Here is a 24,773-nt window from a genome sequence, read left to right on the forward strand (position 1 = left end):
TGTTTCCTGTGCTTTGCAAGTGTATAGCTTTTATCTTTTGTAATTTAACCAGTAAAGCTATTAAAATTGCAATGGGCTTACTCTTGTTACTGACTTAATGCAGGCTTTGCACGTGCAGGTAGATGCGGATTCTTTCCGACATGATCTTTGTTCTCTAGTGATTTCAGTGATCATCACAAAAATCGAAAGGAATGAGAAAGGAATATTTATGGAGTTACTGATTCAGTAACACTAATTAGTGACAAAACTGAATCAACTATGGGAGTGATAAATGAGAGAATGCATGTGCAAAATGTCTGACTCATTTCGTTACACATTATAAATCTTAATGTTTGCTTTTTAAGTTGAAGGCCAAAATAGGTGTCTTTTTCAAGTTAACCAGTACTATCAGAATCTGAGTGCAGCGTACGTACGAGGCCTACTAATAGAAGTCTAACTTAGCTTTAGGAATTTGCTGTTGTTGTAATTAATGCTAAGAAAGGAATAATGAGACACAATGTAGAGAAATATCACATTATTGGTCCTAACCACTGCAACTTTATTGTATTTGTAAACTTTAATGTTATTCTTGTACTGCATAATGTTCTCAGACTTTTAGAATAAGGAAATCTTTTATTAGAATGTGAGAACTTTCTAACTGACTACAACAATGGCATGTTTTATGGGAATGCAGCTGTAAACATTGTAGCCAACTAAAACTTGAAGATTCATTTGTATAAGAAACCTATACTGTAACTTGGTCATGACCTTAGCTTCTGTAATCACATTAATATGAAAAATACAGTGGAATTTGTAAATGCTAGGGACTGTGTTGTTACTTTTTAATAAATCTGCATTCTAGCAGCCTTGTAGAGACCTTGGTTGGAATTGGGACCAGGTCTTGGTTAGTATTATGCACAGACACAAGCATTATTGAAAAATAATTTGAAATGAAAGAATTTGTTAGACTGGGTAGTTGCGTAAGGTTGTGTGAAAACAAGTCACTTCAAGGCTTCCGTGGACTTGTATTTTGCAGTCTTTCTTCAATAGCCTTAGTTTGTTAAGAGTGGACAGGAGATCAGAAAGTGCTGAGTTCACTAGTGACTCAAAATGTATAGTGATGCCTATTGCTAGTATCCCTCCCCAGCTGCACCATGGTTATTTCCCTCATTAACATCCTTATTAGCCTTAACATTAGTGAAATAACTTACAGTTCCTTTTGTGGCTTTGTTTTGGACTGGGCAGATGCAGAAAACTACAACCTCCAGCTTAAAAGTAGGGTTGGGGTTCTAAAAAAAGGTGCAATGTCTAATTTTGAAATAATTTTGCAGTTGACATGGTTCTTAATGGCAGCTTGGGGGTGTTGATTAGATATATTTTATCTCAAAATAAGGTTATCCTGATTAGGTACCTAACTAAAACCCAAATGTCTCTGAGAATCTTGTTTTCTACGTTTACAAACCACCTTCCCTAAATATTAAGGACTTACAAAAATACTGTATTATATGAGGAAATTGGTGAGTTAAAGTTTAAGAAAGTAAGCCCCAATAATGATTGTAAAAAAACTTAATCAGATTTCTCTATGGATATGCTGAATAAATCTTAGACATGTTAATTTTAGAGTCCCCACAGTCCTAGGATTTTAGTCTCCTCCTTTATTCCAAAGCCTTATAGAGCATTTACAACCAAATTTCTGTATGTGTAAGGAATTTCCTCATTTGAGACCCCTCTGGGGAAAAATTAAAAAGAAACAAACTTACGTAATGCAGTTTGTGAAAGAGGTTGAGTTATGCTTGTTTTAAAATAATAAAAGTAGTGCAAGAAACTGTTTATAAAGGAAAGGTGGAAAAATAAGTTAACTTTTAATATTAGTTATCTTTTATTTTCACGGAAAAGCTGTGTTTTGATTTCTCCTCTGTACCTTTCTGAAATAAGGATCACAGGCACCATAAATGCTTCTTACCATGGTGTGAAGCTTGTGAATTAATGCAGTTCATTAAAACTACTGAATTTCAATGTGGTCAAAACATCTATTTGTAAGTCTGGCTGGTGGTTTAACTAGCGCTTGTTCTCCTGTCAGCGCTCTTGCATTGTCCTTCCTACCACTTTAATGGAGAAGTACTACAAATGTACCTATGGGGATTTTTGTGGTGTTTTCCTGGGCTTGGGCGTTATTTTTTTGTAAGGTAAAACTGGCCAGTAAAACTGCTTTCTATCAGACCTTTGACTTGCACAGCAGAATTAACTTTATAAACTAAGATTTTTATGTATTGTTTGTTCTGTTTCTCAGGGTTATGCGGGCAGCTGAGGAGACAACATCAAGCAATGTGTTTCCTTTCAAGTTAGTTCACATTAGCAAGAAGCACAGGACATGGTTTTTTTCAGCTTCATCTGAAGAAGAAAGAAAGGTAACTTTCTTCTTCTTTTGCAGTGTAATTTTCCTTGAAGTAGAAAGTGAATCTTGGACTTCCCTAAAATCGAAATGAACTGGACACGCAGCTGTCACTGAAATTTGTGTATCTAGTTCTTTGGGCTCCTCTGAAAATCATGTCTGAAGTTTTAACTATCAAGTTAGTGTTAGTTCAAGTTGTAATTTAGGGAATGACTATAAGTGACACACTAGATGGCATGGTTTTCTCCATATTCCTCATTTTATTTTTAGCCAAGGAACAAATATTTGTATGTTACGCCTTTGATAAAGTACGAAAACTGTTAATTGAAATCTCTTACCCGTAAACACACTAAGAACAAGTACCTGGCTTTAGAAATAACAGCTTGAAGTTTGCAAAATGAAAGTTTAGTATTTTAATATGTTCTTATAGCATTTTAGATAGTCAAAACATTTGACTGATAAGGCATCTCAGTATAAAGTCATGGATAAATACTATTTCAATGTAGATTCCTTGCACAGTTACTCTGTTCTTAGAGAGGACAAATGCTGTGCATCTTTGTTTCATGATTTAAAGATGGATGTGTTGAATGCTGTATTTTTATACTTATTTAGAGTTGGATGCTATCCTTGAGGAGGGAAATTGATCACTACCATGAGAAGAAAGAAACAATAACAGAATTCAGGTATAAACCCTTAATCTTTATTTGCTTTTTATCCCTTTTGCACTAGCTCTTGACAGTGGTGTTTTAGGCTCTTTGCACCTACAAGTAATTTACTGTGAAATAAAAACAGGTGCAGTAAGGCCCAAGAATGAAAGGCCTTCCTAATACACAGTTTAAAGAATACCAAGACAAAAATAAATCTTTTTACTAAGAGAACTTTAAATGTCAGCTTTGTGTAAAACAAATAACAACTTTAAAAAGACAGCAGCACCATACTGGCTGTTAACTGGTAAATAGGAATAGATTGCTTTTGCTTTTCCAGCATTCCTTTCCAGTGCTGCAGTCCTGCTAACAGACATTACTGTCCCAAGACTGATAACACGGTGATGCAGAAGGTACTCTGTCTTTTCTTTTGCAGTGACTCTGGTTCTGATGCAGACAGTTTCTATGGCTCAGTAGAACGTCCCATTGATATCAAGTATTCTCATCATTCAGCAGATAATGAAGGTGATAAATTTAGACACTGATAAATAAGATTTATTTATTTGCTTATTTATTTCTTTTGGATTCTGCAGGAATTATTCCAATAGTTTAAGCAAACTGATCCAGTTTGCAACAGAAGCAGATATTCTGTGCCATAAACCATTAGTAAAAATAAATGGTAGCTAAAGAAATTCAGATCTTTCAAGCTGGTATCTGACACCCTAATAATACTATTTAAAATTTTTATTAAGACTGCATGTTGGAGAGTTTGTAGATCTAGCAAAAAGATAAAACTTTTGAGTATGTCCATAGGTCATAGTGTAGAAATACAAAGTGATCTTTATTATGATAATTGAATGTTATTGACAGTAATTGAATACAATTATAATAATAGGATATTAGTCCCTTAAAAGTATGTTCTGAAAACATGTGGAGACAATGCAGTAAAACACTGTGGAGCTAGTTACCTCCTATCTAGATGGTGAAATTAATTCACCTGTCCTGCAAAACAAACAGTCACCCACACTGGGATGTTGTGGCATTTGTGTTACAGTCTGTTTAGTATGAAACAGAATTGATCATCTCTCTGGTTCAGGAAGATCTTACATTAGACATAGGATGGGCCTAGGTCAAATGCATAGGATAACATTCTTCAATAACTTTCAAACTGAGTAACTTTTTGAGTAAGGTTCTGAAAATCTCATTCTTAACATAGACTTTTTTATTCGAAGTTTGATACCTGTTCATTGCTGTAGTTGTTTCACAGTAAACAGTTCAGGCGGAGTGTGTTTATTTTTTAATTAGAAGTAAGGACGATAGGCATTCACAGCATATTTCAGCAACTGACCTCCTAGTCGAGAAATGTGTTAGTAAAATCCAACATGAGAAGCCTCGCCTCAAGGTTCAACATAATTCCTTTACTATGCATTTTCCCATCTGCCCTTTCAGATTTCTACGGGCAGGGTTGATTGGAGCAAGTACTCTCATTTCCTGCAAGGAAATTCCTGACTATTTTTCCTGACTAGGACAAAAAGGCAGGAGTGAGTGTTTTTAGGAAATCCGGTTCAATTGTTGCAAAGCAGAGAAAAACAGACTCATCAGCATTTCATGTAGGGTTGTAGTTTAGTACTTCTGTGTTTATGGGAGGGAAGGGTTGTATGCAATACAAATTATGTTAAGAAGCCTAGCAGGAGTTTAAATTAGGAAAATTAGAAGAGCTAACTGATTTTTATCAGATACTCTTACCTTTTTCTTTGTGGGGTTTTTTTCTGCATTTCTTTGGGGAAATACTGCATATTGTCCTTGAGACTCTGTCATAGTCAGTGGTGAGAAATTACTGCCTAGAAGTAGCATGTTTTTCATGTCTTGATCATTGTGACTTACAGTTAAAGGCAACATTGAAACCACTTAAGCCGTTTCTTATGGTGTATTTTTTTGTTACCACAGCAAAGCAAAAGAATTAATTGTTTTGTAGATCACTAGGCTTGCTTAGGCTTCCATATTGCAAAAATCATAAATCTTTCTGTGTTAGGGTTAGGTTTTGGGGATTATTTTTTTTTTTCCAACTGGTTTTGCCAGTACATCCATGTAGTTGTGTCTCTGCAACGAATTTCAGTTTTTCTCAGGAAGGCTATAACACTAGAAAGTGTCACCAGAAAGAAAATTTAAACTTGAAAGATGGAAAAAAATTGATGTGCAGTGTAGTTCATCTCCCACTGTTGTAAGGGATGGCTTTCTTAATTGACATCAAAATTTAAGGAAACACCTACTCTAAATAGCAGAGAGGTGGACAAAAATATATCATAAATAAATTTTTTTCAAGTCTTTAAAAAAAAAAAAATTCAACTGAAAAATACTTGTTTATCAAAAAGCAGTAAGTACTCAATACTCTTTCATGGTTCCAGGAGTACTTAACAGAGTCTGACACATTGATTTTTATCTGCAGATTACGACCAGGAGGAAGAGGATGAGTCTTACTTGCAGCCAGACACTTCTGACATAGTGAAAGATGGTATGTGATTTCTTTCATTCCCTTCACAAAAGGCCCCATGAAAGGCCCCCAATGAAGACAATATTCATGTAGAATGCCAGATTATTATTTTGGCTTCGTTGTATCTAAAGCATTGCAGGTGGTAAAATAACTGACGTAATGCACAGGTATCTGATCTTGAGAGGTATTTAGGGTCAAAAGGTCCTAGAAACAGTAGTAACGATTTACAGAAAGTGTTACATGCCTTTAAGGGCATGTTTTCTTGCAGGCCTCCTGCCCTGGAAGGACCTGTATCTGGTCATCAGTCTGGAGGAGTGGTAGTCTCTTTATTTTTAGCAAAGGGAAACCGCCTTGCTAAGTTATCATAAGCTATGCCTGAATAAAAATTACAGGAGTTTACTACACATAGCATTCAGAATTGTGCTGCAAGTTACATGTTTATTGAGCATTTTGGGTACTATCAGACAAGATGCCAGTGAAATATCTTAAATCACATAGAAAATAAATTTGAAAAGTCTCGTTTCTTGAAATACAGTATTTCCCCTCGGTGTGTCATGTCTTTTGGATGTTTTCTTTCTGTAGATATGGTCCTGCCCCCAGCCTACCCGCCTCCACCAGTTCCTCATGTCAGAAAAGCAAACTTCTCAGAATCAAGGGCAAATTCCTTTGCTGGCAAATCTACTGTGCCAGTACCACCACCACCTCCTAAAAGAAGCTTACCTGATATCAAACCAGAGGATCTCTTAAACATGAGAGAACCCCTGTTACAGTGCCGAGCTGAACCTAATCTAAAGATTCAATCCTCAAGCCGGAGACTAAGTGAACAGCTGCCCCCTGTGCCCACTATACCTCTTTTCAAAAAGCCGGTATATGTCAAAGAATCTTGCTCATTGCCTCCAGAGCCTCTGCCTCTAGCTCAAGTTGTTTCTACTCCAGAAGGATGTGAGAAGCTAAAAACCTTAAACCTTTCACCGCGAACTCCTCCTCCGCTACCAGGCAGTAAACCCAAGCTGTCACAGTTTACTGAAAAAACAGTAGAGCCCAAAGTGCCAAGAGAACATGGTAAACCTGGACTGTTTGTGCCACCAGTGTTCCCAAAGCCACCTGTGCCAAGCCACCAGCCCCCTGGAATCAAGCCTAGACCAGAGAAGTCTTCATGTTCCCAGTTACAGTAAGTACAAAAATACAATGCATTATTAAATTTTTCCATTGTGTTATTAGTTAACTAGTTGACAGACATATTTCTCAGATTCACATCGACATCTGTTTCTCTTCCCTGCACCATCCTTCTCTTCCTCACAGTGGTGTGCTTTTTTGCCTCTGTACTTGTTATTTGAAACTTTTGCAATGACTTTAGCTTCTGAAATAGTTCAGAAAGAAATAGTAGATAAACCAAACTTTGAAAAAAATTACACCAAAATTTTGTAGTTCATTTGTTTTCAGTTGTGTCTTAAAGACTTAATAGCCTTTCCTTGCAGTGAATAAGAAGCCTTTGTCAGAACCTCAATAAACTGCAAAAACAATTTTAGGCTTCTGTGGAGATAGGAAATGTGTTTCATTTTACTTTCAGATCAGCTTTAGTAAGGGTTGTGGAACTAGTTATGGTGGCGAGTCAGGTGAAAGTATTTTTGTCCATTGGATTGTTTAGCAGCTCTGAAGAACAAGTAATAAACTCTTTAAAGACAGTACAAGGAAGACATTGATATACTGGAGTGAGACAAGTGGAAGGCCACCAATATGTTTGGGCTATAGCACATAGTATGTGAGAAGAGGCTAAGAGAATTGGATTCATCCAACCTTTAGGAAGGCTAGTGGGAGATCACTGCTGTCTACAACTACTTAACAGGTAGGTATGGAGAAGACAGAGCAAGGCCTTAGTGGTCTGCAGTGGTAGAACAAGAGGCAACAGGCAGAAGTCACAACCTAGGAAATTACAGCTAGGTATTAGGAAAAACTTTTCACCACGTGGATGGTGAAACACCAGAACAGGTTTCTGCAGAGAGGCTGTGCAATCTCCATCCTTGGAGATACTCAAAACTTGACTGGATGCGGTTTCCTGACCTACTTGGACCTGCTTTCTGCAGGAGCTTGGACTAAATGATCTCTAGAGGTCCCTGCAACCTGAATTGATCTGTGTTGGGGGCTAAACTGAAACTTGTTCTGCAGTTCCAGTTTTATTATCCCTTCAGTGTTTTGTGTATATTTGCTCCGTTTTCCTGAGGAGATGTCCTTCAGTTTTTGTTCTGTTTCTGCCAGGAGATCACCACCAGATGGGCAGAGTTTTAGAAGCTTTTCATTTGAAAAACCAGCACTACCCTCTAAGCCAAACCAACCTGATGATGATTCTGATGATGACTACGAAAAAGTAAGATCAAGCAGACAATCTGTTCTCAGAGAGTATTTTTTGTTGCTTATGTATACTCTTGGGAATGTTTTAAATGCATTATTTCAGGAAAAAATAACTTTCTGAAAACACAGTGCTGTGTGATTTTTTTTTTTTTTTTTTTTTTGGGGGGGGGGTGTTTGGGGTTTTTTTAGCTTTAAAGAATGCCTTGATAAATTCTGGATTTTAATATTGGATGTAAAGGAGGAACAAGCATAAAGGAGAGATTAAATCACCATTAATAATTTCAGATACTGATGGCTGTAGCTTATTTGCGTGACAAGTTGCTAGCATTTTGAGTTGTCATTGACGTACGTGGTGACTTACTTTCTTCTTTTTTTTTTTTTTTTTTTTTTTTTTTTACAGGTTGGGCTCCCTGCTTCAATATTTCTTAATACTTCTGAATCCTTTGAAGTTGAAAGGTAGAATGTGACTTTAAAATAGTTGCTTAGAAGTCCTACAAAAACCTGCACTGAACAGTAGTCCAAAGATCATTTTGATAGGCACAATTTGTGTTTAAAACCACAATAAAAGTATATAAATTCCTTTAAGATGGAAATCACTTTTTAGGGGAGTTAGTTCAGTGCTCATGTATCAAATGAAAATAGATACTACTTGCAAAGTGATTTTGCTCTATCTAGGTAAGGTTGTTCTGCCAGGATGCTAGATGGGACAGAAAGCCAGATCTTCTGTGCTGTGTTGCTGGTTCAGATGCTAGAACAGTGAAATTCCTTCAGCTATGATGTACTCTGAATTACTACAACCAAAATAGAGATTTATAATAAGAATTTTAAGAATCTAGGCATTTTACTTATCTGAGTCAGAAAATGCTAATATATGTAATTGCTGTATTATTTTTAGGACATTTAAAGCTAGTAGCCCGCGGGGCCGACCGCAAAATGGATTGTACTGTATTAGGAACTCATCTACTAAGCCTGGAAAGGTAACTTGCAATTGCTGAATCTACCCCCAAAAACCTTTTTGATTTAGAGATACTGTATCTTATGTATGACAAAGTATTTAACAATTTAGATGTGCTCTTTCCTTAAAGCAAGAAAATCTGAGACAATCACTATTATAATTTCAGGAGGGGTTATTTATTTATGTTAGGCTGGATTGTAACTAACTCCTTAATAATACATTGACTTAGAGTTTATTAGCATAGACTGAATATGTTGCATTTTTCTTCTTCAAGGTATTGGTTGTATGGGATGAATCTGCAGAAAAAGTGAGAAACTACAGAATCTTTGAAAAGGTTAGTAGCTGTACTATGTGTGCCTGTGTATATATGTGCATGTATATATGTATGAATTCCATGTATTTATATGCGTATAAAGAGTGCATGTGTATAGGGATATACCAGAACTGACAAGTTAAAGTCTAAACTTCTTCACATTCCTAAAAGTAAAAATAAGCTGATTTACAAATATCTGGTCTAGGATGAGAGTCTGAGTACTCGGATCTGGGCTTTCTAGTTGCTGTATCGTGCAAAAGACAAACTAGCTGTAAATGTTCACATCTAAATTTCAGCTCCAACCAAATCCTAAAGGAAGGAGTATTAAATTCCTGAGCTTAATTTGGACTCGTCTGTGTAAGTGACTAGCTTGCAAAGCAGTAGCTTGTTTGAAAGAACTTTTTAGTTCTGATGATGTTTGGTTTTTTTTTAAATATTGAGTTGGAAAAATTACTGTCAATTATAGCATATGTTTTTGTTCTACAACAGGATTGCAAGTTTTACCTGGATTCGGACATCATGTTTTTGAACATGGGAAGTTTGGTCGAGTACTATAGCATTCATGTCTTACCTAGTCATGACAGCCTTATTCTTCGGTGTCCTTATGGTTACTCTAAACCAAGGTGACACGACTGGCATAATTCACTGATGCTTAGGACAAATGGGTTCCCTACTGCCCTTGAATTAAATGTGGACTCCTGCCACTGTTGGACATCCCATTGTTTGCACACAGAAACTGACTCTGTTTCAGCCACTTATTCTCACATTCATTGTATATAAAGTCCATTTAATGAACTCTTGGTAAAACCTTACAATCCAGATCAGTGGATTTTATGGTCTTTTCTTTTAAAAAGATCTGAACTGATTATGCTGTGAAAGCTGTCCATGATACCTACACCCTTTATAAAACTGCTGCTATTACTAATCTCCTTGGCATGTGGAAGATGGACACGAACAAAGTAGTGGTCTGAATACAACCAATACAGAAACGGGAAACTTCTGAGAGTGTATCAGAATTCACTTGTGACAGGGAATACTAATACTCTGACTTGAAGGTATTACTCCTTAAGTCAGCACTGGTGCTCAACTGAGAGTTTTTGTATTACTTGTATAGTTGACATGTAAATAATGAAGACTTCTGTGCAAATAATTTGGTTTACTATAGGTTAAGATGATCAGAAAATTGGCTTTTTTTTAAGCCACCTCATATGTAAATGTAGCTTCTGATTACAATGTCTGCAGTAATCAATATCAGGGTACTATCCAACTGATATGGTTGTGGCATCCCACATGTTACTTAATGACTTGCATTTCAGGGAGACGTGGAATAATATTGATTTGGCTTTCATGGCAGCCCGATTCCTTAGTTCTGAACTGGAAGGGTAGGTGCCACTAGTATTTTTAATGGGTATGAGAAAAGAGAAAGGACTACTTAGGATTAAGGGGGAAGGGAGGGAATCTTTTGAATACCCCAAATTCTGACTAGCAGTTTTCTCTCACATTGCTGTAATGAAAGGTTCTTTAAAACAAAACACACAAAAAACCCCTGAAACCATGAGTGTGATGCTACTATCAACTCCGTAAATCTTTGTGGTCAGTCTCTTAGGATCAGGTTGTCAGCCCGTTGCATTTTGTTTTGTTCTAGGGCAAAACACACTGGCCTAGGCTACTTCTTGTAGATCACCAAGAATTTTTCCATTATTAAAATTGCCATTTGGTCTGTAGTTGCATGCAAAATAAAATCTGTTTTTAACATACTATCAGTGGTAGGCATTACCAGGGTGCTTGTAATATTTGTTCCCTAATATTTTGGGGACAGGTATCCTAAAACCAAGGGCTTGATATTTATGCTAAATATCCTAGATTTTAATAAAGAGGAGAAATTTATTTTAATGACTTAAGTAAATTTGATTCAAAAATACTGTTACAATGGTCTCCTACTCTAATAATGTTTACACGACTTGCAATAATAATTAAAAAAACCCCAAAATCCTGTCACTCCTGAAACAGAAGGTATCTAGTTTCTATCAGTCTGAATCTGTATCCATAAACTTAACTCTTTTTTTCTGTTACCTTTTCAAAGTTTATACATGTCAGTTTTAATGTTGTTACAGTTAGATGGTCACAACTTTAAAAACATGAGCAAAACCATTACAGAATAAGAATTTTCTGTTTATGAAAACAATAAACCAGGATTTAATCCCTAAGGGATTTTCTTTAATAGAGATGTAATATTAGGACCATACATAGGAATTGAGGCAAGAAGCTCTGCCTTTATCTTTTGCAAGAGACACAGACATACACAATATCAGTCTTTTGATCTCTGTTCTCACTGTAATAGGTTTTATGTGCGTAAAAAATATGTGGTACTTAAATTTCAGATTCTGTTGAATATTGGATATTTTAAGTTTCTAATCCCTTTTATTTTAAATGAGTATCCCTGTGGTTTACTACCCTGATATGATCCACTCTGTAAAGAAGGCTCAGCCAACAAAGCATTTGAAAAATATTTTTGGCATATAGATATATGTATATCAGAGCAAGTTCCAGTTTCTTGAAGTATTTACACATACTGTTTACAGAGTAAATTTTTCCCTGGGAATAATTGACTTCATTGTGTCAGGACAGTCATACTTACAGTATGCTATCTTTGGGGCCCTATTCAGATTTTTTTTTTTTTTTTGCAACAATATACTTTTTTTTTAAACTGTAAAAATACTTACATAATCCAATACATATAAAACATAACACTGTCTACCTGTGTAATACAAGATTTGCAAATATGTAAATTTTTGTGTTGATTTCCTTTTTTATGTAAATGTATATATTTCTGAAGTGGATAAACTTTCAATGCCAATTCACCTAATTTTGTGCAGGCATCTTTTTACTTCATGGGTGTGTGTTTTAATGCTTTTGTTTGTAGTTGTGTTAAATAGTGCTTGATTCTTCTAACTGTGAATTTAGAAAATAGGTGGAAATCACCTGTTTTCCATTTACTTCAAAGTTTCTTGAGTGCAGGGTTGAGGACTGAAGCATTCATTTTATCTATGGACACAAATGCAAGTACGACCATAATAAAAAGAGCACCTTGGAGAAACAGAAATGTTTGAGCAAGAAAGACAAGTCTCCAAAGGTGTTCTTCAGGAGCTTGCTTGGGAAAAGAGGACCTTCCCATTTCCCGGTGCCTAATAGCCCTTCTGCTCGGAAATGTCAGCGTAACCCGGTAGGTTAGTACAAGTACAGTAGGCTTACAACCTTGTAGGTTTACATCTCTGATATCTCCAGAATTCAAGGTAAGAGGTACAGATGATGATGTGCTAGGTAATCCCCTCATCCCTCTAGAAACAGGTAGAAGGGTTCCAAACAAATCTGCAATCACTTGCACTCCCTCTTCCAAGTCATCTTGCTCCTCCATACTAGTCTAGTCTGTTTTATGCAGAATTAGATGAAGTTAAATTTCTGGTGTTTGTAGGGAAGAAAGGCACAGCTAGAATGTGTGGCTTCATAGTCTGTCTCCTATACCTCTTCCTAACCTTACTCTTCTCCTCCTGTCACCACAAATCAGCCTCTTGTGTATACAACCTACTGCAAGCTCCTTAGCTTTAAAATAGTTTGTGGTGAAGTGTTAAGGCAGTATTTGGTATGCCAAAAAAAATGCAGTTTGTGAGTTTGGTAATATCCAAGTCAAAATAATTGATAATAATTTTGGAAAAAGTCTTGCCTTTTCTGTCTAAACTTCCAAGATAGTGTTACAGGTGATAGGTGTGTGTGGGATTGCTCTTCTAGGGAAAAAAAATTAGAGGGCTCTTGAAAATAAAATTTTCAACAATGGACTGTTAAGTAGTGTATCATAAAAAGTGAACCGATATCTGGACAATTCTTCAATAATAGCGAAGGTGCTTGGTGCTTTGTGTCAGCAGTCAAGTAGTCCCTAGTTCAGAACTTCAGTTTTTACAAGAATGTAAATAAGCAGCGAGAGTATTCAGGGCTTCTGGTGCTTCATGATGTCTGAAGTCTTAACTGTGATTATTTTGAATGTGGGGACATCTGCCGGTCAGCCTGTTCCACTCAGGGTTCCAAGCAACAGCAGTACAGCTGCCAAGTGTCTCTGCATATAAGTCATTTGGGTAGAAATCAATCCGAAGTGAATTCGGATAGAAGCTAGAGATTAAAGCTTAACTTTAAAGGTGGAAACTTAATGGGCCAGGTCTTTGAAACTTAAGACGTCTTTTGGCTCATCTTCCTCATGTAAGTAGCAATGTTGTTTAGCAGAATCGCTCATCTGAATATCTTTTAACCTACATGGCAACAAAATTAATTGAATTTTATATTTCTGTTTTTAAATTATTCTTAAACTTTGAGGTAGAATTTACATAATGGACGTCTGAGCACCACCTAAATTATCTGCATCGTGAAGCATTAAAGAGTTGTTCTGAACATTAAATATTTCACCTAGCTGCAAGCAAATCACATGACGTCACAATAGTTTCTATCTTACTAAACAGTCAACTCCTTGAAGTCAAGGAGGTTTGTTTTCTAGCAATGGGACTGCCTGAGATGATCATGATTACAACCTCTTAAATGGGAGAGCTCATAGTTCTTCTACTATAAATACTCAAAGTACCAAAATACCAAATAACAAACTCTACTAAAACTTTCAGAGTAGATGGCATTTGAGCTCACTTTAAAACTGGATGAACTGAAGTGATTAAGTGCAGTGGGTTTAGGGTACATAGTAAGTCTTGTAGCATAGCCAACCCCAAAATATATTCCTTCAGGACTTCCATTCCCGTATCTTAATTACAGGACAGCCATTACTACCCCTCGCCTGTACCTTCTTCCTTACAGCATCGAGTTACCAGGGAAGTGGGTAATCCAGCCTCTCGTGTTCATGACATGGCCCTGATGGGCATGTAATCTTAGAGATGTCAAAGAGTAATTTTTAACGCCATTTTACTCGCACATCTCTACTGGAGTTGGTTTGCATAGAAATGACAGTAATAATAACTGTTTGCAGGATTAGATTTCTGGATATATAAAACCAGGGAAAACCATCTAACCCTTCTTTGATTTGCCACTTTTTCTGGCTTTTAACAACCACTTTGTAGTAACTCCCTCTGTGTGCGATCTTGACACAGTTGGTTCTTGTATTGGGAGGCTGATGTGCATTTAAATTCTGACCTTGAAAGCTTTTGCATGGACAGAGTTTTGCACCTGTACTGAAGGCCAGGGAGGTGAAAGGTCTGCCACACCAGCACAGAAAAAAGAAGGCTATTCCATGTAAACTTATTAAAGGGTTTTATTACAGGATGAATAAGGAAAGATGTACCAGGCGTGGCCTCACAAGCTGTCTGGTTTAGGCTTCAGTGATTACGTTATGCTTTAATTTACACTGTGCTAATGTTCATGCTTATTTATTCTTCCCAGTATATTCCAGCCACACCCTAACCATGGGAGTACTGCTGAAAATTTACCTTTTTAAAATTAAATGTTATTTAAAGGAATTCAAAATTTTATATTCTAATATTACAAAGCTTCTCCCAAGATTGATTAATTTTCTCCTATCTATAATAATAATTCAAATATTAAATACTTTATAATATTTTTCTTATGCTTCTCAGCCCTTCACATTACTTTGAACTTGCCCTGGTATCTTTTTTTTCTTTTTCCTCTCTTTGTTTTTCTCTCCTGGGTCTGTTTTTAGTTCTAAGTTAGTTTAAAAGTTCTAACTTCTGTTAGTGGCACTTTTCCTTCTCCTACTACTGAGGATGAAGATGTCATTAGAGAGCCACTAAAAACAATCTCAGCAGCTCTAGTGACATTGGAATTTGTATAGAAGCAACTTGTAGAGAACATACAGGTAGAAGGCACATGATGCTTAGGAAGTCATGAATGTTGCAATTAAAAGAATCAGCTTTACTTGGAAAAGGAGTTTGGAAAAACAAATCCAAACCTCTACAAAGAGTGTTGTAATGTTAAGAGAGGAGGTTGAGTTCCTTTTGGCTAAAGTGATCATTGCACCTTTGGTTGTACTTAATTGAAACTGTTATTAAGCAGCTTGAACCATGAAGCTAGATTTACATTTAATCTCAATTGCGTATAAAAATTTCTCTGTGCCCCTCTGAGCACAAAGTCAGTATTTTTCAAACTTAATGCCAAAGTGGCCTCTTGGTTTACTAGATTGTGTAAAATCTGGCAACATTTAGTGTCGGCCTGTTCAGCTGCTCTGCCCTTTCCCCACCTGCTGCTTCAGTTCTCTCCATTTTTATTTTTTTCAGCTCAAATAAACCTCAGATATGTTTTTGTTTGGTTGTGGAGAGAGATGAAAGTAGACCAGAATACTCCCCCGCCCCCGTAGTTGATCCATCTAATATTTCTCAGATACATATACATTAAAGATTGTTTCTACATACTATTTTTCAAGTAATTGGGAAAGTTCTTCCTTACATAAGTGCGTAAAATTCAAAAAAGCAGCTCACTCCTGCAAAGAATATGACTGCATCTGGGACAAAAATAAAGTTTCTAATAGTACAGTACGGTAGCAACTCCTCCCCAGTCAGTAGACTGTAAGGATAGAATGGTTCTGGCAGGCCAAGAGGGAAAGATCTATTTTGATACTCTCATTGCCAGTTTAGGTAAGAAAACTGACCTGGAACTGCTTATATGGAATGAGTGTACCCCATGTAAAGGAAAAGATAAATGTCCTGATGCCAGATTCGTGACTTCAACCTAGTACTGTGCTTCTCACAGGTAGCTGTAAGCAGTTTGATCATCAACGAGTGCTAATGCCAGGTAGGGAGGTCAGTTGGGTAAAAATAATTGTACAGCATTATTTTTCTGACACCTAGTAAAGCCAAACTAAAATAATTTGTAAATGAATACATTTGCATGGACTTTTTTTATTTGAGACACTATGATGGAAGTTGAGTCCAGTGCTGCTGATGCTTGAGCCTGCTAAGGAAAACAACTTACTGTGGATGAGTCAGCAAGTGGAACCTCTACACTGCCTGAACAGTACCACGTTCTGACACCTCTTGTGGGAACATTGTGCTGTCTGTATGTATGTGGTAGTATTTTTCTGTTTTTTGAAGGGCGAGTCTATTTCCAGTACATGTGCAGATGTGCATATGGCAACTGCAAGCCTGCTGGCAACAAGCTTGTCTTTGTTGTTTTCCCAGACCCCTCACCAGCAGTGCAAAGATTTTGAAGGAGTCAAATACTACAGGCTGAAAAATACTGTGTGGTTCATACTGTACCTTCTGTTGTAGCTGTCATGCTGGCAACCCAGCTGGTAAGAGTTAACAAAGACAGACAAGTTCTTCATGCCTTAAATAATGCAGAAGTTTTTTTTCAGGTTGTCTTTGATGCCTTATTTCTGCAGCACAGCATACTGCTGTAGTACATGTCAGTATGTATGTGCCATATTGTATGTTTCTACCTGTGTAATCCCACCTTTGCACCAGCACTGCTGTTCCTGCTGCTGGGTAGAGGCAGTTCAGGAACCTGGCCAGGCAAAAAACTGATGAGCACCTGGCCAAGCAAGATGAACACCATCATGCACCAGTTTTAGCAGTCTGGGGCTGCAAAGTGAGTTGGTCGAGTCCCTGATTCAGCAGAAAGCTGGCCTTGCCTCCTCCCTCACCCCCCAATTTTTCTATCAGATTAGCCAGGTGAAACAGTATCTTCTCTGGCCTCATGGTTATGGAATATGATGCAAGGGGTGGGGGCAAGGCTGAAGGGGACAGTGGGAACCTGCGTCCTTGGGCAGGTCACAGAGTAGGACAGCAGAAGAGAGTGGTAAAGGAGCGGCACTCTTCTGCAGCCTTTCACCGTTAGAGCGAACAGGTGCAATGATACAACGCATCCTTTGATCAGCCTAAGGTTCTTATGACACCATGCCTGGTGGTCACACAAACACTCTAAGCTAGCACTGCTAGTCAAAGAGATGACCCTGCCCTCCCCCAGTCCCTGGGCACTGCTGCTGTCCTCTACATTCCCCTCCTTCTTGGCACTGCTGGTCTTGCAGCCATGCACTGAGCTGGAGAGGAAGCCCATTTGTTTTAAAACAAAGCAGTATTTTTTTGCTGAGTTAGTTTTAATGTGGATCAGTTCTCCAATTTACTTTACCAGACAAGGAGAGAGCGAGCTTTATGTGTTGAATGCCATGGTGAGGAAAGGAAAGAGAGGCAAGTGAGGTGCCAAGATGGAGAGTTTCGTCAGAGAGTCATCTACACACCAAGGGAAAGGCAGTGGGTAAGGCAGGTGGCTGGACCCTGCAGGTGTGGAGCACCTGCAAGTCTCATTGAGTAGACTTTGAACAAGGACAGAAGTATGCTATCTTGTATGTAAACACATCCACTGGATTTAACAGGGTTCAGCACTAGCCAGGTGAAGTGACTTAATGTTTTAGGCTTACAGCAACAGTTCTTGCAAAAAAAAGCTCAGACATGATTTGCTAATTACTAGTAAGTACACCAACACATGTCCTATCAGGGGATGTTTTTGATGAGGCAGGTCTATGTCCAGCAGTGTTGTCTTGTCAGATGTGCCATAATCATTCTGTGTCATCACTTGACAACTCAACCACCATTTTTGATGGTTGAATTCACATTCAAGTTTACATATATCTCTGTGGCCTGTTTTTCCATTCTGAACAGTGAACAAACGAAGATTAATTGCCAGAAAGCATGAACTAGGTAACTGGAGTGTGTTTTCTTGGTGGAGGTGGTTGGAGCAGGCTTGATTCCTCCCATATTCTAAGGGAGAGATGTTTATGGCTCCTGAAGGCACCCATCGGGTTCTGCTAGCAGGAGTCTATTTTTCTTCTGATCGTATGGCTAACTTGGGGATAGGGGGGTACAGATAACAGAGGAGAAGAGTTCAGTGTTTCTGAAAGTGTGTTCCCAGACTCCCAACTCTTCCTTTGACCTGAGGCAGGCACTATTGTATACAACAGTTTCCAAAAAGAAGTGTAAAGCAGCATTCATAAAATGATACAGAAATTATAGTAAAAATGTACAGAACAAAGATAGCTAACAGAACAAGTTAACTTTACGGTTGGTGCTTTATTTGTAGTGACTAACAAACTGTGGGGCTATACTAGCCACACAGCTCTTCAAAAGGTTTAGAAGATCTAAAGGGATGATTTGTAAAGATCTAATCAGGTCTCCTGTATACAAGCTATACACTGTATCTGCACGCTTCCTGAATCAAGTATACAACTTCTCATTAGACTGGAATTTAACATCCGGAGGATATTGGACTGATTTAGAGACATCTGTCAAAACTGAAGGTATTCAAGCCCCACCAACGCAGTTCTCAAGCTTGACTACTCTCGCTGGGTATCTGCGCTTCTGGATCGACCTTGACTCGCTTTGAGCTTCCAGCGATTAGATATCGTCACTACCGTGCGTTAAAGAACACTTCATCGTAACGCTTCCTTGGCAATTACCTGATTTCTGCCTCTCTCTCTCAGCCTGCTGCAAGATAAGCTTCGCAGACGGCGCGCTGCTCCTTTCCGAAGGGAGCCAGCTCCGCGAGAACCCGCCTTCCCCGCGTCGGGGGGCTCTTCTCAGCCTCTGCCCGGTCGTTCGGGAATCACCCAGCACTTCCCGCAGCCTCACGACCCGCGAAGCGCGGCCCCGGCCGAAACAACCCGCTCCCAGAGTCGCCGACACCGCTCCCCGCCATTCCCCTCACGCGCCTCCCGCCCACCTGCCCCTACCAATAGGAAAGCCGCTTAGTCGCGGAGCGTGCGCCCTCCAATGGGCGGCGCCGTTATTGGCCTGCGGCCTGGGGAAGCCGCACCCTGTCAGGTGGGGGGAGGGAAGGGGGGGGGGTTGGGGCCGCTCGGTGGCTGTGGGGGAGGAGGGAGCGGAGCGGCGGGAGGCGGAGCTGGGGCCAGCGGCGGCGGAGACAGCCTCGTCGGGGGGGGACCGTCTGCAGCGGCACCTTCTTTGCCGCTTCCCTCCTGTGCCGCCCGTTTCTCATCTGCCCTCGGGTGAGCGCTGCCAGGGGAGGGCTTACGGGGGTGGCGGTGGCGGGAGGCGCAGGCGGGGCGCCGCCGGTAACGGTCGGGGCTGGGGGGGAGGGGGGGGGCGCGCAGAGGAATGCGGGGGGCGCGCGTGGCTGAGGGGCGCAGCCGTTAACGGTCGTCGGCGCGGGGTTTGGGGGGGGAGGGAGGCGGGCGGGGGCGCAGCCGTTGGCGGCGGGCAGGCTGTGAGGGGGAGGCGGGCGCTGCGGAGGGGCGCAGACGCTGCGGGGAGGAGGGGGGGGGGAGGCGAGGCTGGGGCGCCGACGCTGGAACTGGCTTGTTTAGCCCGGGGCGGCGGGGAGGAGAGGGGAGGGGGATTGTTGTCTCTGCCTTGAAAACAAGCGGCTGGGCGGGTGGTGGGTGTGGGGGGGTGTGTGTGGAAAAAACGGCGGCCCGGTGCTCGCAGGGTGCCTGCGGTGAGGGGCTGGGGCGGGGAAGGGGGGTTTCGGGTCTCTGGGGTGCGGGGCAGAAGGAGGTAGGCTCCAGCCGCTGAATAGGGTGGGGCGGTGGGGGCTGAGCTGCGGGGGCGAGGCAGGGTTGGAGAGGCGGGTTCCTGTCAGCCCCCTCTCGGGAGAGACGGTCCCCCCTGCCCGCCGCGGCGAGCGAGGTGGGATGCTCCTGGTGCCACCGCAGGAAGCGGCCGCTCAGCGTTTAAATTTCCATTGCACCCAAGCGATGCGTCTGCTGCTGGCTCTTCCCCCGCCGCCCTTCTGCTTCACCTGCCCCTTCTTCTAGACTGCGAGGTGACCTGCTGATTATGCTTGGCGAAATGCGGGCATTAGAGTGTCCGAATAATCGTCCGCAGAGGACGTAGGAATGAAGGAGGAGATGTGATGCGTTTGTGCGGTGTTATTGATTGGCCGGGTACCAGCAGCAGCAGTAGCAGCCGGGCAGTTGTTTTGTTTCCTCTCCTGGAAGGGGCATCTATATTTTAGCATTTCCAGTGTCTGCTTTTGATACAAAATGTCACAGGTCTTTTTGCACATAATTACTGCTCAGTCTTTATGCTGCTTTTAAGGTTGATTCTTCATCTACGTCAGCTTCAGTTAAAACTAGCAATTAGGAAGGGGGAAAATCCAGTCAAGCTGGAAAAATATCCATGGCTGTACTGAGATGGGGGGTAGGAATAGCACTGGGCTTAAATCGGTCGTGAGATACTGCTGTAGCTCAATGGTGTGAGCTCATTGCTGGTTTTGTTTTATTCTCTGCTTTTTGGAAAGTTGCTGTACATCATAACATTATCATATACCAAAAGTATTTTTTTTTTGCATGGTGACTTATGTCTTTATATGGAGCTTTACAAAACATGTCTGTCTTCAGCTTATGAATTCTCAGACTGCAACTACTGCTAGGTAATTTCTGTATGCTTTGCTGAAAGCTACAGGTATCTCTGTGCACACAGGCTGTTTACGGCTGTGGGTTCTTGTAACGTGACTGAATGTGCTAACAGAATACTCGGCAACTCTTAACTGCCACAAATTTGTTCTTTTTTATAGAATGAAAGAATTTATTTTAAAAATCAAGAAATGCAAACTCTTTCTAAAATAGGCTTCCATTTTTCTTTGTTAAATTGATTGATGTAACAATTCTGTACCTCAATAAGGAGATATTCTTTTTAGAGTTGTTGTATGATAAGTGAGAAAAAATGCAACTATGGACTGGACTACTGGAGCAGGTGGCTTTGGTATTTCTCTATGTTCAGTAAACAGATTTGATGTGATTGTGTAAAAATAGTCTGAATTGAACGTGATGTTCTGTGTAGTTTGCCTCAATTGCAGAATTTAAACTCGGTGGTTTTCTTAGAGTTTTGAGGAAGACACAACTGCAAGTTTTTACACCTTCACTGTAGCAGGATAATATGTGCATTACTATGTTTGTATGTTTAAGTATCTTGTAGTTTTACTGGAGTTCTGTTTTCTATATGAGGTTCCATACTGAGGATAGTGCTTTTTAGCTAAAAGCTGTTGTGTTGCCTGAATGTTTTCTTTTTATGGTTGACTGTTATAAAATGGTGTGAGAAATCTGAACATTTGTGCTTCATCTGAAACAAGCACTTTTGCTAGCATGCTGTGCCAGTAAGTTCATTAGAGTATGGTTCACTAATGCTGTAGAGTGAAGAAAGTCGTTTACTGAATCTGTATCTCTGTGACAGTTCTTTTTAGATGTCTCCCAACAGAAAATGACTCAACTCTTCTCATTCTTTGAGATTCACTATCAATATTAAATGTTATTTTGCATGTATGGAATTGGATCGTTTGGTGAGATTATGTGGACAAATCCATTTGAGCATTGAGAGACTGTCACAGGCGTAAGGATAAGCTACTTCAGCCCCATTCAAGTCTCGGTTTTTGAAGGATAGCTTTGCAGCATGAAGTGCTTTCAAATCTCGTCACCCAGCATTCTGTGACTTGCTATAGGAGGAAAAAGCTGAATTTTGAAGTAGCCAATTTTGTTAATCAATAGAATAAAATATTACAACTGGAGGCTTCAATCTAGGAGAACGATGTTTGGCATGTTGATTACTAGTAAGCACACAGCTTCTATGTGACAAGTGCTTTCTAATGCTGAGGAAGTTAGGCAGTATATCTTATACCCACTGCTTTTCTGAGTTGTAGAAATAGTTTTCTTAATTATTTAAGAACTGTAGCAGTGGTGAGTAGTGAGTAATTTGTAAATCCCAAACTGTTGCTATGCAAACGAGCCAGTCCTGCTTTGAGGGAAAAATCCATAGTAACAAAACTGGCAGAGCATATCAGAGAAATGTTGCTTTTGTTGTGCAGCGAGGACAACTGAAGCATGAGTACGTGAGGTAAAAAATAATGCTAAATTTCTGATTTTTATGGCTTTCAAATTAGAATTTACTCTTGGACCATGCTGCATGGCAAAAAGCAATCTCTGAAATAGCACAGTATTAGTAATTCATACTGTAACTAAATATTTCTTAGACACTTTTAGAGTGATAGGTGCTTTATATCTAAAAAGTGGTTGTGAGCAGATAATGAACGTAAGTTTAAACTGCTGATTCTGTTGTGCAGGTCATTTGACATCTGCTGAGGAACCTGTCTAAAACTCTTATGTTAAATTATACATCTATATTAACAGGTTCTAAAGCAGGTATTTTTTAAAAAGAGTAGAAGTTCCTAGATTACCCGAGTTTTGCAATTTTCATTCATATAATTTAATCAGCCTTCTCAGGGGAACAGGAAAACATTACTTAGTCTTGCCACTTATTCAGCATTTCTCTTCAAAAATACCCCTTTTTGGTAGGACTGAGAACAGTAGCTGTACAAACCTCTCAGTAAAGAAAAGTGTAAAATGTGAATCATGTAAACCAGTATATTTTCTGAGGAAAGCCTCTTCTCATTAGAGGTAGTAAAGCTTAAAAAGTACTGGTTATACAGATATTTTGATCTATGATAATTTTTACTTCAGAATTACCCTTTCCTATGGTTACTCTTTCTATCACTTTGAAGTAGTATGTGTACAATAAGAGGGTTCCGTGGTAATTTAATGGGGTTTTTGACATAATTTTATGATAACATCTGTTACCATCTCAGTAAGCATCTGTTTATTGAGAATAATCTTGATAATCTTTAGTCAAATTGAAGCAAATAATTGATTTCTTTCCTCACCAGTCAGAGGATGTTGTTTACTGTGGTCTTGTCAGTTCAGAAATTTTAGTGGTTAGTAGTTGCAAAAGTTGTAAGGGCAGAGGCTCCAGGAAACACCCCTTTTTAGAACTATTGCTTTTTAAATCAGGTACAAGCTGAGCGGATGTCATTTGTCATGAGGGCTCCGGTTTAACATTCTAACAAACAGTCCTGGTCTTGAATAAAGTTTTAAGTATTGATGCCACTTTGGGGAATTTTAAAGTCTAACTGTTCTTCGTTTCATGGCAAGTTAAGTTTTAGTGTAGAGATGGATTTGAATTACTATTACCAGTCAGGCTGGCTGACCAGCATGGATGTTTGCTGGCTTTCCTGGATTGACTTTGACCGTTAAGAAGAAACTGAAAATGTCGTCCTTGAAGGCGTAGCCAAACAGGAGTAACAACTTCTTCAGCACCTTCCTAACTTCCTCCTTTTGACCTTGCTTATTAGATTGCATTCTGAGAAATGATCTCTGCCTCCTCTGTTGGATGCAGGTACTAGTCAGTGAAAGATCAACCTTTCAACCTCAGATCAGTTGTGTTAGCAAACAGGACATCAAAAGAGTTTTTCACTATCACTTGAGTGGTTTTCCTTGCAGATTAATTAAAAGTCAACATACGTGAAAGCATATTTCAATTCAGTTTTAAAACTGGAATATTAAGAGCCACTCTTTAAAACTGAGATTTGGAGTTTCTGTGGTCTTCAGACTAATCAAGTATTCCTTTGCATTTTTAATTGACTAATGTATTGGGTTTTGTCTTTTAAAACTACTGATTTTTACACCATATGTTTTGTATAATTTTTAGATCTTGACTCATGAAAGCTGAAAAGGTAGGGAGTAAAATATTTCACAGTTCTGAGTTTTCTTCCGTATACCTAATTGAATTGCTGAAAAGGGGTCATGGAAACAGTGAGCAGTAAGTGCAGTTAATCAGTAGCACTTTATGGTATCTTTGATAGTTTCACATCAAATGAGTAGATAAACGTACTGAAGATTGGGGGAAAATCAAATGCCTATACCTAAGATGATCTAGGTTTTTGGTTAGAATCAGTAAACAAGTAAAAGCAACTTCAGACTAAAAACTTTAATTTGACTTGCAGCTATAGAAACTTAGTTTAGTTTATTTTGGGTTTGTTTTTGTTTTATACATTCAAGTTTCAAATTCTTGTGGTGCTTCTTACACTCTCTTATCTCTGTTGTGTTTTAGATCTTGAATCTTGAGAGGTCTGATGCACTATTTCAGCTTTATTATAGCTAGTGCCAGATTAAACCAGCAAGTGTCTGGGAAAACCTTGACCCATGAAGACTATCTTCTGTGGGTTTTTTGGTTGGTTGTTTTTTTTGTTGGTGGTGTTTTTGGTTTTGGGGAGGTTTGTTTTTATTTTATGCTACTGAGCATAAAGTTACTGTTGCTGCATTGTGACTGTGGAGGTGAAGGATAAGGAATACTTTGAGTTTAGTCTTCTTTTAACAGGTGAAACAATTTCTTTAGGTGTTGCCACTACAAAACATTGCTGAAAATCTATAAAGTACATGTGCATGTGAAACATCCATTCCATCTAAAATTCAGCAAAAGACATTGCTGCTGTTATGCATCAACTGAGAGATGCAGTATACTTGGGGTTTTTTCTCCAAAAAATCTTGTCTAACAAAGCTTTGCATAGTAATCTTGAATCAACACAGCTTAAAGTATTACAAAGTTAAAGGGACTTATTTTATTTTTCTCTTCAACTTCTGAACCTATTAGCTACGTGCAGCTAAATTTAACAGGAAAATGGTGACTTCAAACATACAAAGTTTCTGCCAGTAAAGGGATGATCTGATGGTCAAACTTGGGCCCCCACTGAGAGAGGGGCATGGCTCCCTGATTTGTTTTGAAGAGGCAGGAGCATCTGGCTGCGTAGCTGTTACACACTTGCCTGCCAGTCAGTATATGGGTGCCTCTGAACCAGTCCTTGTGTGTTTT

General features: G+C 39.3%; 2 protein-coding genes across 11 annotated transcripts in view; both read left to right on the top strand.

Moving 5' to 3' along the window:
* SH3BP2 (SH3 domain binding protein 2) overlaps positions 1 to 12,486 on the top strand; it is a 58,112-nt gene extending 45,626 nt beyond the window's left edge. For 5 of the 6 annotated variants that reach the window (XM_075021134.1, XM_075021315.1, XM_075021222.1 and 2 more), the window contains 10 exons: positions 2,270 to 2,387; positions 2,984 to 3,054; positions 3,452 to 3,540; positions 5,462 to 5,527; positions 6,089 to 6,677; positions 7,763 to 7,871; positions 8,256 to 8,311; positions 8,751 to 8,832; positions 9,085 to 9,144; positions 9,613 to 12,486. In XM_075021134.1, the coding sequence (XP_074877235.1) occupies positions 2,270 to 2,387; positions 2,984 to 3,054; positions 3,452 to 3,540; positions 5,462 to 5,527; positions 6,089 to 6,677; positions 7,763 to 7,871; positions 8,256 to 8,311; positions 8,751 to 8,832; positions 9,085 to 9,144; positions 9,613 to 9,750 (1,378 nt within the window). In that variant the 3' untranslated portion in view covers positions 9,751 to 12,486. The remainder of the gene's footprint in view (positions 1 to 2,269; positions 2,388 to 2,983; positions 3,055 to 3,451; positions 3,541 to 5,461; positions 5,528 to 6,088; positions 6,678 to 7,762; positions 7,872 to 8,255; positions 8,312 to 8,750; positions 8,833 to 9,084; positions 9,145 to 9,612) is intronic. The other variant, XM_075021041.1, reaches the window with a different exon arrangement.
* A 6,470-nt stretch (positions 12,487 to 18,956) lies between these two features.
* The window catches only part of ADD1 (adducin 1), a 66,579-nt gene continuing 60,762 nt past the window's right edge, over positions 18,957 to 24,773 (top strand). For all 5 annotated transcript variants that reach the window (XM_075021925.1, XM_075021538.1, XM_075021716.1 and 2 more), the window contains exon 1: positions 18,957 to 19,123. The gene's annotated coding sequence lies outside the window, so the exon portion shown is untranslated. The remainder of the gene's footprint in view (positions 19,124 to 24,773) is intronic.

This window comes from Buteo buteo, chromosome 1 (genome assembly GCF_964188355.1).
Source record: "Buteo buteo chromosome 1, bButBut1.hap1.1, whole genome shotgun sequence".
NCBI classification, from domain to species: Eukaryota; Metazoa; Chordata; class Aves; order Accipitriformes; family Accipitridae; genus Buteo; species Buteo buteo.